At 31.3% G+C, this 13,673-nt stretch overlaps 1 protein-coding gene across 1 annotated transcript in view; it reads left to right on the forward strand.

Moving 5' to 3' along the window:
- Nucleotides 1–8,792: 8,792 nt before the first annotated feature.
- The window catches only part of LOC114295355 (tricyclene synthase EBOS, chloroplastic), a 37,217-nt gene continuing 32,336 nt past the window's right edge, over nt 8,793–13,673 (forward strand). The window contains 1 exon segment of the mRNA XM_028239586.2: nt 8,793–9,067. Within this exon segment, the coding sequence (XP_028095387.2) occupies nt 8,861–9,067 (207 nt within the window). The 5' untranslated portion in view covers nt 8,793–8,860.

Consider the following 13,673-nt stretch of genomic DNA (forward strand, 5'->3'; position numbering starts at 1 on the left):
AGAAAAGTAAAGCATACCTCTCAGGCTTTCCAATAGCCGCCCACTCTGTTCTCGCTCCTGCGGGAGGTCAAGCTCATATAGCAGTATAGGGTAGCGAGGCTGGCGCCGCCCCAATCATAATGCCGAACTTGGGACAAGTCCACTAAGGCGCTCAAAAGATACAGCCCAACTGTGTTCGCCCTGTCGGCGAACAAGGTAGTGCCGAAGAGGAACATCAGGAAACCTCAGGCATACTGCTCAGTCCCCTCTACAGTCACTGGGTTTGTCCCTCTTAAGTGGTCTGCGAACCAAGTATATCAGACCATACCTGATCGGAAGATAGACAGGTGTGCTCCCAGTAAGTAGGTCCAAGCGGCCTCCCACTCATCCATGTCGGAGTCGTATGGGATCGGCCGGCCTCCCACCTCAAGGCCCGTCAACATGGCAAAATCATACAAGGTCATCGTCATATCCCCGGTGGTAGAGAAATGGAAAGAGTTTGTGATGTCCCACCATCTCTCTACCAGTGCGCCTAAGAGGGTCCTGGTCGCCATGAGGTGCAACAGCCCCATGCAAACAAACCCACGATACCCGCTCGAGCGCAAAAACACGCCTCCCAGTATTTTTGCAGACAAGCCAAACTACTGAGAAATTGCAAACTTTGCTCAAGTGCATCTTTGCCCGCTCGAGTGGGAAGACCAAAAAATAAGGACAAATTACAACTCAATTAAACTAGGTTTGTTCGTGGAATTGGAAACAAGTAGGGACCTAACAATCTCTTCCTTTGTCAATTCCCGGACAAAACTTTTCTAACAATATTTCCTAACAAACACACGCACTAGACACACTAACTAACACCAACAAAAGATCCGGCCTATCAAACACAAAAACTGCAAAACCACAAATGTCGATTTGATTGAGGAACACGAAGAAACTGAGAAACATTTTGAACAATCCACCTGTGAAAACAACCAAAATACCACAAAAACCAAAACTGTGGAATGAAATAAGATAACTAATAAATATATAAAAAATCAAAATATTCAACTGTATATCCAAAACTATCTATTCCAATAAATCACAAACACAAGTGTCTAGCAGTTCTAAACCAAAGGAAACAACCAACCAACAGTGTATAGGTGACCCCAAAAATTCTTTCCCTTTTTGGCCGAGAGACAAACAGTAACAAAAAATATGAGAGAAGAAAAAACAAAACTGTCCAAGAAACAACATAGTCAAGGATTGGCCGGTGGTGGATGAGGCTACTGCAACTGAAGCAAGGAGATAATCTAAGCAAGCTAAAGATGGATGCTCGCCTTGATGCCTTTGATGGGCAGTTGACTGCTCAAGAAGTCCAAGCCAGCCATCAAAGGCATCAAGGCGAGCATCCATGTGATCCAACCGCTGAGTCATGGTCTGCTCAAAACGGCGAAGTTAGCCACAAATGGTCTGGGGATGAGTATCAGCCTCCTCTACACTAGCTGCCGCTGCATCAATTTTTGCCTCCTCTGCTAGAAGATCCTTATCACCTACAGAAGAAGGACCCCCTCGAGATGACTCCCCCCTTAACGTGAGCCCTACTTTGAGACATGGTTTTCTTAGTAAAGGGTTTAATGGAAGTGGCATACTTATCTTCCTCGAAGACCAGGACCTCAAGTCTAGACAAGAGACGGTTAATCAGACAACCATAGGGTAACACTAATTGTTTGTTCCCAACAATGGCAATCATTTTGCGAAGAATAAGGGTGGCAATATTGATGGGCAACTGGTGATCAATGCAGTACAGAGTATAATCTTGGTCTTGGTTTTATTTCGGAGCTATGGGTTGTGACAATCAGATTGGCGCACACTATGAGATTGAGCAACCTAGTTAGGTTTTGGCAAGCCAGCAGAGAAAATGGAGGAGAGAAAGAGTTAGACGGGTGGAAGAGAGTGAGGAGTGGCTAGGGTTTGGTTCGGTTTAGAAACAATATATATACATACACCTAAGTTGTTTGGTTATTTTGTGGAAGCTTGTCCTTATGGTCAAAATATTTTAGAGAGTGGACCTTTAGACAAAGAAAATCCAGAATTGAATTTATGGATCAAATGCCTTTTTATATATTTATTATTATTTTTAATCTTCTACATTTATTTATAATTTCCATCTGGGATAAGCTTCCCAATTGGAGCGTGTTGTTAGGCCTCCGTCGGCCCATCATAAAACCCACATCGATAATCCTAACCATTCAAAGTGTAAAGCTTGTTGAGTACTTTATCCGTATCAAAAATCACTTTGATCAGATATCAATAGCCCTTTGATCAGTACACATATGTATCAATAATTTATTTTTAAAATCCTAATAGTTGTTGACATAAATTTAATCTGATCAAGTGACTATTGATATCCAATTAATATGATTTTTTGAAAGCATAAAGTACTTGGTGATTTTTACACATTGAATGATTCAGACCATCAATGTGGGCTCTATAGTGAGCCCACAAAGCCCAAAATTGGATTGGAGAGAAGCCTATGCCTTTTTATTTATTTACATATCATTACGCAATTGCTGGTTGTGATGCGCTATCCAAGTCAGATGTCAATTCATAAGTGAACTATAATAATTCCATGCTCTATGACACTTAGGTCATGTTTGTTTGGAGACTTAGGAAGGGGATTGGATTAGTAATTCATGGACTCGACCTATGCCACGTTTGTTTGCAGGGGAATGACATAGGATTGCTAATTCCATGGGACTATCAATCCCCTCCAATGGTGCGATTAGCATACCCATGGGAGAGGTGGGATTGTTAGTCCACTCCCATGGATTAATGGCTAAAAGACCATTTGCCCCTCATTTTATAAAATTAATAAAGTTATCTTCTACTTAATAAGGGTTTTACATAACTTGTACATTTAATGCCAACAAACTAATACCACCACACTAGTGCACGAACAAACACATTTTATCATACATCTCCAGCCTAATACCACCATATTAATAATCTCCTCATTCAATCTCACTATACTCATAATCCCTTTCATCCTATAGAGCCAAACAAACGTAACCTTAGATTAGATGTGATACTCAGGACCATTTGAGACTTAAATTTGTTATTTAAAAAGTCAAAATATTATTGTAAGTTATTACATCATTTTTTTATATATCTCTTTTGATAAAAAAAAATATATATAAAAAATTAATTAAAATAATCAATTTCCAAACGAGACTCACTTGTTTGGCCTCTATTCTTCTTGTGTTTTAGTTGTGAGCCTTATTGTAAAAATAGAACAAAAAAGTCACAGCTTCTCTGCAATCTAAAATCAGATTGGACAATATTGTTGGGCTGTGGTGGGTCCAATTCTAGGCCCATTTTGATGATGCAAACCATATTATGTGTTGAGCTCATCGAGTACATCATCCCTACAAAAAAGCACATTGATTAGATATCGATAGTCATTTGATTAGTTTGCAGTTGTTTCAACAGCAATTATGATTTTTAAAATAAATCGCAGACACAAATGCAAGCTGATCAAGTGCCTAACGATATCTGATTAATATAATTTTTTCCATGGATGATATACTCAATGAGCTCTATACAGTTTGGATCATCAAGATGGAATCCGAATTAGGCTCATTGTAGGCTAACAACATCGTCTAGTCAAGAGTTTGACCCAAATGAAAAATGTGTTGTATTATATGGATCACGTAACCCTCGGACCACCTTAGTAGAGAAACAGTAAGGCTTGGACTATTTTTATATTCGTATTTTAATTTGAGAGAACTTGAAGAGTCTATAAAATTCAGTATGAATCTCATTTTAATAATTTGAGCCATTCATTTTATAACACCCTAAATATATATATTATCAATTAAAAAAAATGTTGGATTTGCTAACCATAACCTTTTAAAACTCTCTTAATTTTAAAAGAAGCCCAACCTAAAAAGTAATTTTGTAGTCCCAAAACATTACATTAATTAGATTTTATTCAAATCAGTTAGTGAAATATGGTATCTTAGGGGTTGTTTGTTAACATTTTTGTTACTTATTTTCTGTTTTCGTTTTTGTTTTTGTTTTTATTTTTATTTTTATTCTTATTCTTATTTTTTTAAACTAAAAATGAAAACTTGTTTGGTATATTATTTTGGTTTTCAAAAAAATGAAATTGATTTCAATGTTTTCAAAATTTTTGAAAATAAAAATATATATATATATATATATATATATATATTCACTTGTTTTTAAAACAAGTTTTCACTTTCTTCTCTCACCCACCACCTTCGGCCACAATCACCGCCACCACTGGCCACCGACAACAACCAACAAACTGTTGCCGATCGGTGGTGAGCTCCAACCAACCTCTAGCGACTCTTCGGCTGGTGGGCGTTCACCATCATGATCTTAGGCCACCTCTTGGCATCCTTTTGGCTACCTTGTGTTCTCCGATGACATCCGACCACTAATTCCGGTGGTAGATACTTTCGGCTGCCTACCACTACCGGTCACCACTTTTGTCTACCCTCTATCTTCGAATACAAAATTCGATAACTCGTCAAATATATTTCTCTATTTTTATTTTTATTTGTTTTAAAAATATTATTGTGTACTAAACAAGTTTTCTATTTTTGATTTTTACAAAAATAAATCAATACCTATTTCTTTTTTTTTTGTAAACTAAAAACTGAAAAGGTTAAGGAACATGGCCACATTTTCACATTTTCGAAAAGATGATCTAGACAAAGTGACACCTCAATTCTACTTGGTGTCTGTTTAGTGATTTGATTTTCTTAGTAATTTTTAAAAAAATTATGAAGAGAAAGAAGTCAATTATGTTTAGAATAAGTATATTAGTTAAATAGAAAGTTGGAAGGGAAAATATAATTAATAAATGCATATGATGTAATGTTTTGACTTTTTGAATAAATTATTCACAAACCAAAAGCGGCTAATTGGGTGTTTAGATTTTTATTTTTATTTTTTTCGTTTTTGGTGAACATTTTTTTAAAAAAATAAAAAATTCAAAAGATTTTACATTTTTGAGTTCTAGTTAGATGGATTTGAGAATTAATTTTTTTAAAAAAAATTCAAAAAAGGTCCAGAAAGGAAAAAAGTAAAGCCTCAAAAGTTGACTCTTTTTTTTTTTTTTTTCTTTAGTAAATTTTTATTCTTTTACATTTTAGATTCGTTTATGTTTATGTAAGATGGATTTGAATAGTAAAAAATTTTAATATAATTTTAAAAAAAAATATCACTAAATACAGTCCTCTTTATTTTTATAGAATCCTTCAGAATTGATTAATAATCCAAATTAACATTCTAAATAAAAATGTTACAGATTTTTAATTAATTTTTTATTAAATTATCAACTATTTATCAGAAGATGTTGCCTAATACTCATATAAGTGTGAGCCCTCTTTATTTTTTATAGAATCATTCAGAATCCAAATTAACATTCTAAATAAAAATGTTACAGATTTTTAATTAATTTTATATTAAATTATCAACTATTCATAATAAGATGTTGCCTAATACTCATATAAATGTGAGGCTCCCACATCATTTTGAGTAGTTAGCAATTTAGGAGTGGTTTCGGAATTGGCCATTGTAATTATTTTTTATGAAAAAACATACAGAAAAAATTGAAAGAATAATATGATCATTTATAATGACTATTTAACTTTTAACCTAAAATAATATGTCCCCTAAATAGGTCTAAGTTGAGATTTTAAAAGGACTCCAAGTCACTAAGTTCGTGTTTGTTAAACTCCACAAGAAGTGAGATTGGATTAGCAATTCAATGAACTCCATAGAATTGGAGGTGAAGATATCATTTTACTCAACTTCATAAAAATAACAAAATCATTTTTATGTAATGAAGAAGTATACAAACAATACAATTTATCTTACATTTTTAATCTAATACTACTACACCAGTAATTCCATTGCCTAATATCACTATATTGAGTATTCATAATATTATACTTTCTCCCGTCCCAATTTGTTAGTCCCTTTTAGGAATTCTAACTTTTTAAGGAGGTATACAATTATTACACTTAAATTTAAATTTCAAAATATTTTTTCACTAATGTCCTTATCTTTTAAAATTTTTAATATATTTATAATTACTCAAAAGGATTAGTTTTGAAAAATTAAATATTTTTTACTATGATTTTTTGAATAAAACTATCATTTTAAGCCTCCGTTTGGGAAGTGGGTTGGCTTTTTGGCTTTTTGGTTTTTTGGCTATTTTAGCCTGGACTATTTTAGCCTGGTTTGGAAAGGGCTTTTTGATTTTTTGATTTTTTTGACTTTTTTTGTGAGAGAGGATTGTAATGATTATGGGTTGGATTTGATGTTTTGTTTTTTGTGACTAAAATAGCCTATTTTATTTTTTGTGGCTATTTTAGCCCCAAACCAAGTTCCCAAACAATGCCCAGTAAACTGAAAAAATAGAAGAGGGAGTAGAACTTTCAACAATCACATGGCCTAAAAAGGGACTCCATGTGAGCTTGGCCAAGCACTAGTCCCTACTCACACACAAATCGGCCACCCTTTCCTTCGACAACCCTTACTGTTTTTTTATACGTCTCTGTGACTTCGTTTGTTTGGTCACTTCAGCAGCCGGACTGAAGTAAGATTGATCTGTTTGTTTGGTCATTTCAACAGCTGGACCGGAATAGGATTGATATGGGTTTTATTCGTAGCATAGTTAGGACTTATTTATCATAATTTAAAAAAGTCAAAAAGTCATTATTTTATTTAAGTCTCATCATGTTATTTAGGCTTCATTTGGAAAGTTAAAAGTTGGGCTTTTTTGACTATTTTAGTCACAAAAAATAAAATAAACTTTTTAGCCCAGTAAGATAAAATATCACATTCAACCTATAATCATTACATTCTTTTTCTCATAAAAAAACTAAAAAAGTCAAAAGTCCTTCCCAAATCAGGTTTTTTAGCCCTAGGCTAAAATAATCAAAAAAGTCAAAAAATCAAAAAGCCAACCTACTTTCCAAATGAACCCTTAAGTCACATCACTTCTCTACCACAAAACTTCAAACCTAATCCATATTTCATAAAAAGTCAAAAAGTGTACTTATTCAGATCATCCCAAACTACCCCTTAGTGTTGTTTGAGAAGGTTGATTTCACAGTTTTGGCAACTTAGTAATTCTCGTCAATAGGGAGATTAGTTTGACTGGAAAATGAGTGGAATTAAGAAAATAATAAACACCTTCAGTCTGTCCAATCATCTTCCTGGACGTCCGATACAGTGAATATATATATATATATATATATATTTTAACAATCCCAAGTGTACGTTTTGGTTTAATATTTATTTTAATTTTTTAATATATAAATAATTTTTTAATTTATTTTATTTAAAAATAATTTAACAATCTCATCGTTAATTATCTTCCGTACAATTATAAAAAAACACATTTTTACTTAATCTTCTCACTAATAATTTTTACATTAACAATCTTTTCACTAACAATCCCCTCCAACCTAATCGGTCAAACAAATGCGGCCTTTATATTTTTTTTATAGGTTTTAATTCGAATTTGTATCCATAATTCGAACCGTCCATCTTATAGATCTCACAATAAAAATCATTCATACAAAAAATCGACTTTATCAAAAAAAATTAAAAATATAAAAATAAATCGCATTTTATTTTGTAAAATTAATGGTAAACATAATTAAATTTAAACTACTTATTTTATCAAATAAAATGTGATTTCTTTCGATGAAGTTAATTTTTTTCATAGATGATTTTCATTGTGGGGCTTATAACATAGACGACTCAAATTATCAGTACAGGTCCAAATTAAAATTTATAAAAAGAATATATAGGCCTCGTTTTGGAAGTGGCTATTTTAGTAGGCTATTTGGCTTTTTGGCTATTTTAGTAGGCTATTTTAGTTTTGTGTTTGGGAAGATGAGATGAATTTTTAGTTGAGTTGTTGTATTGAAAAGTGTGTTGAAATGATGTTTAAATTTAAAATGACAAATTTGTCCCTAAAAATATATTTTTTTAAATTGATATCAAGGGGTAAAATCGTAATTTACCTATTGATGGAACAAGTGCTGTAGCTGATGCCGACTGTGCAGCCTATATTTTTTTTTTTTTTTTTGAAAAAGCTTCCAACAGTGTTGCTTTTGGGCTTTTTTTCTTAAAATAGGCTATAATAGCCTCATTTCTAGCTTCCCAAACAGCACCATAGAGGCATAGAGACATAAAATATGGAAGGAAGCTAATCCCGTGTATATCTACCTCTTCCGTCTACCATGAAAATGTGATTACCAGTTTGTATATCCACTTATTCCATCCAAAAAAAATAAAAAATGTTTTACGCTGTGTTTGGTTGGGGGTTTTGGGAAGGGAAATGGAAAGGGAAATGGAAATGAAAGGAAAAGGAGAAAGAATTAATAGAATTCCAAATCCCAACTATGTTTGGTTGTGTTGGTTATAAAATAGAATTGATGTCCTAAAAGGTATCCTATTTCTTTATTTATTTCTCAACCCCTTTCTTTTCGCATATATTTTTTATTATAACCAAACATAAATAGGATTACATTTCACATTCCTTTTCCAAATCCCACCTCAAAAACTCCAACCAAACACAGCATTAGAGATTTAATTCTTGAGCTCTAAACCCCGTTCTAATGAGCAGATAGTAAGTCTCACACACTATTGATGTGATGTCTATATATATTTTTTTATTTATTCCATACCACCTCATTAAAGTAGCTCCTTCAGAGCTCTCAATCACAACTGCGATCCCAAATGATACTACTATGAAAATGTGATAACCAGTTTCCAATCTCTCTCTCTCTCTCTCTCTCTAAATAGTTGAAGCTTGGCATATGAGTTTGCAACAAAGTTAGTAACACTGAAAATGGCACTTCATATTTCCTTTCTTCCCCATCTTTTGTACTGCTCTTCAAAACAGAGCCTTCCACAAAGGGCTCTGCATAGCAGCTTGTACCTACATTGCTCCTCAGTCAAGCAAGATTCACAGCGTACAGCTCAGAGACGATCAGCCAATTACCAGCCAACTACTTGGACTTCTGATTTTGTGAAATCCTTGACCAATTACAATTGGGTGACTCTATTTCCTTCCTCCCTTCTCCAATCCAAATATCATTTACTTGATAACTCTTTTATTTATTTATTTTCGTATGCTTTGACAATTATTATTATGTCTAGCTACTCTGATTATGTCATCCCTACTTACTTTTTATTTTTGGTACATGTAGTCCTCCTATTTTAGTTATAGGAAAAAAGTTGGGACCTCTGTTTTTGAAAACCCCTGCCATTGTGATTGGTTAATTTTTTATTTATTCTGTGGAGATTGCGTGGGTAAAAAACAAATAGAAGTCTGTATCATTTCTGTTTAGTTATAATAGATTATAAATTTAACAATAATGATTGAGATCCTTTCTTTGGGACCTCACAACTCCTTTTGGATTTCAACTATTAATGGTGTGAGCCTTGCACATACATAAGTAGATCCCATACATACATGAGTTGTGGGGATTTCTAAAAAACGGGTCCAACTATTTTTCTAAAGAAAAATGTTTGAGGGTCACAAATTCTGTGGCTCAAATGGCTCGAAACTGTCAAAACAACGTCGTTTTACATCATTTTGACAATTTCGGACCATTTAAATCACAAAATTTGTGACCACCTAACATTGCTGTCTTCTAAATCTAATATTGTGGTCATCTTGAACTTGGGGTTGGTACTGTGCTGTGAGCCTATGTGCAGTGGCAGATGGAGTGAACGCCCAAGGGTCACGTGCTTGGATTTTGGGATTTTTTTTTTAATTTTGTAAATATAAAAAAAATATTTTAAATAAAAAAATTATAAAAATATTATTAAAATGAAATGTCGATAACACTTTAAAAATTATGAGAACAATAATGATTGTTTTAATTGAAAATGAAGAAACTAATATAAATCATATTATCTATGAAAATTTGAATATAACGGTGATATCATTATTATTGACATGTAAATATAAATAATCTCACTATAAAGATATAAAATTTATTGAATTGTTAATTACATTTAACATGTGAGGTTTACTCTCTATGTGTTTATGTACTATTAGTTGGTGATATCACATATCAATGATGACGTGGTATTACCATTATATTGAATTTTTAATCAAATTTTGTATAAATTTCTTTTTTTCATTATATAATTTATTTTAAGACTTTATATTCATTTTTTTTTTGTATTGTTCATGATACACTAGTTACAAATAATATTATTTTTTTTATGTTTCTCGAAATTAATTGTAAAAACTTGAGTGAAATCTTTTTGTAAAAATTTTTGATATTGTAATTAATAAGTACCCCCTCGAATTTAATTTTTTGGTTCCGCCACTGCCTATGGGGACATATTTTGAATTTATTTTAATGATTTGAATCATTTATAATATAAGGTTCGTTGAATAGATTATTAATGAAAAAATTCAGATTAATTAAAAATTTATAACCCACAACAACACTACATTTATGTTTAAGAAAAATAAGTAATTAATATGATTTTAATTTTATTTTTAAAAAATAATTAAAATTTGATCATGAGATTATACTTCTCTAATTAATATCATTTTTTTTATATAAATAATATAGTCGACGAATCATATAATATAAATAATTTAAATTATTAAAACATAATGGAAACAAATCTTCCAAAATATAACAGCACAATGCTATCATACCACCCCCTCCAAGTCGCGGTGGCCTCGATGGAAAGAGCAAGGATCCTCTAGAGTTTTTTTTTCCTAAAGTTTTCTAGAGTAGTGTATTGTGTGGTTGAGATTTAATGACAAGTCACATTAATTTTTTAACATTAAATCTCAACTACACAATACACCACTTTAAAAATTTTAAAAAAAAAACACTCTAGAGGATCCTTGGTGCGATGGAAAATGGTGACCTATTGGTCCACTGTAATATTTCATGATCAGGAGTCAGGGGCGACGGCACCTACATGTTGATGTGGTGCGTGACCCATCAAGCAAATAAAAGGTTTTTCTTTGGAAAAAAAAAAAAAAAGAAAGGAAAATTTATTTTTATTTTGAATATTTTATTTTATATAACTTATATCTTAAAAAAATTTAAGTGATGCCATCAAATAAGAAAAAATATATTGGAGGTGTTTGTTTCAGTTTTTCAGAGCTAACTTATGGCTTTTAGCTTTGAAAAAGTTATTTTAGACTGTTTGGTTAAACTTATTTCAAACAGCTTCTGATTCTAACAGCTTATTTTAACTCCAAAAAGTTGATTCTGAGAAGCTGCTCACCCCTTACTTCTGATTATCAACTTCTGCTGTGGACATGTTAATTTATAGTTATACTCTTAAATTTTTTTATTTTTTATTTTTTAAAAAATAGAAAAAGACCCAAATGGACTATAGATTATTATTTTTTTTTTAATGAGAAATGTAGACAAACAAAAAATAAAAATTAATTGAAAAAGTTATTTCACAACTTATTTAACAAACACTACTCAGCAACTTAAATCTATAATCCAACAGCTACACCAAACAAATTAACAACTTCTGATTAAAATCATAATCTATAATCTGTTAAGTTATAATTTATAAGCTGTTTTAACAGTTATACCAAACGGGGCCATTCAATACGTGATACAATATTATTAGTATCATCATTTAAATATATTTTGTCATTTATTTTCTTAAGTAATTGTATTATAATAATAGAGTTCAGCCCCTATGTGTAGTTTTACTGTTGGAAAATAATAGTAAATATCAACCGTGACATGTTACCACCATGATGCCAAATTTGTACTCAGTTTGGTAAACAATTTTCACAAAATATATTTAATACGTGATACTATATTGTTAGTATCATCATTTAAATATATTTTGTCATTTATCTTCTTAAGTAATTGTATTATAATAATGGAGTTCACCCCTATATGTAGTTTTACTATTGGTATATAATAGTAAATATCAGCCGTGACATGTTATCACCATGATGCCAAATTTGTACTGAGTTTGGTAAACAATTTTCAAAAAATAGTTTTTTGAGTTTTTTGTTTTCATTAATTTTTCAAATATTTTGAGTAGATTTTTATTTTTTAGATAAATGAGAGCTGTTGGGTGACCAATATTTGAGGTTTAAAAAAAAAAATCGTTATATATATCAGAGTGTACAGTGGCAGTGTGTGATTTAAGGAGTTAGTTGTTATTAATTTTGGAGTATTAAGTATTGAGAATTTGGAGAACAAAATTTGTTTAAGCACAAGTAGATTGTGAAATTTCGTATTTTTGAGAAATTATTTAATGAGATCATGTATTCATAAATCTCTCCTTACTTATTTGTGTTCTATTTAGTCAAAATTATTTTTTTATGTTTCAATATGTTCTATAAGTGATGTATTTACCAAAATACCCATATTAATAATAGAGTGAAGCACTCATTAATGTTTACATTGACAATGTGAATATTACATAATGTGAACATTCATACTATCAATTTGAACATTTGCATTGTCAAATTTATTTAATGTAAATGTTCATATCACCAAGTTGTTAAGAGTTCAAAAAATATTTGTAATCCATAAAATACCTTAAATATAAGAAATTAATATTTGGGGGATCAAATATCCAAAATAATAGGACTTATTGGAATACAAGAATATCTGATGGACTAATTGGGATATAAGTATTTGAAAGAGAATTTTCTAATAAATTCGCCTAATTTAATTTAGATACACTTAAAAAAATAAGTTATTTGTGATTTTATTTTTTTTTAAATTATTACATAGAAAAAATACAAAAATTTAATACATTTTTTACAAATATTTTTATTTTTTAGGTATATCTAAAAAAATGTTTAAAATATAAAATAAAATCACTAAAAATAACAAAACACAAAAAAAAAACTCAAAACAAAATAGAGTCGCCACTGCCCTTAGTATTGAATTCCATTCTACTTTCCTTCTAGAAACTTCTTGTAACATTAGTGCTTGATATTTAAGTTCAAAATTTTAATTTGGACACACGATCTGGATGTCCATTTTTAGATTTGTTGAGCCATTAACCTCAAAGATAAATCTTTTGATGCCATGAGGATAATAACATTGTGAAATATCATATATCTCTATCTGTTCAAATGTCACTTATCTGTCCATCAAATTTTCATCCTTTTTTTCAATAAATAAGAAATTCTCCGTCAATGCTTTTTTATTACAATTTTAAAAAAAATTATTAATATTCAAATAAGAGTTAAAATAAACTGTAACAAAAAATTAATAGCATATAGTATTTTTTTTTTCCAATAATTATGTAAAGGTAGACTATGTTTTACAAATTATAATCCTATAGTATCGAGCAAGTTGTAATTTGAATTTTTATAATTTTGGTTGCTGACATGGGTAAGCCCATAAAGATTATAGCCCACCATTTAAGGCTCAATACATAACTCAAATACTAAAGCCCAGCATTACTGAAACCCCACGTAGCAATAAGAACCAATGACAGCAAGACACATGGCAAGAGAAAGGCAAGCCACATAAGCAGACAAAGATCTGCAAAGTTATTGCCACTGCACATCACCATTAATGAAGCCCCTTATAGCATTTATTGTGATAACCCCTCTCTGTCGAGACAGAACGCCTTCACCATGAACAAGGTAAGCTAAAGCATCGACTTTCGACCAAGGTGACAGC

The sequence above is a fragment of the Camellia sinensis genome, chromosome 7 (assembly GCF_055761805.1).
Source record: "Camellia sinensis isolate YWXY chromosome 7, ASM5576180v1, whole genome shotgun sequence".
NCBI lineage: Eukaryota > Viridiplantae > Streptophyta > Magnoliopsida > Ericales > Theaceae > Camellia > Camellia sinensis.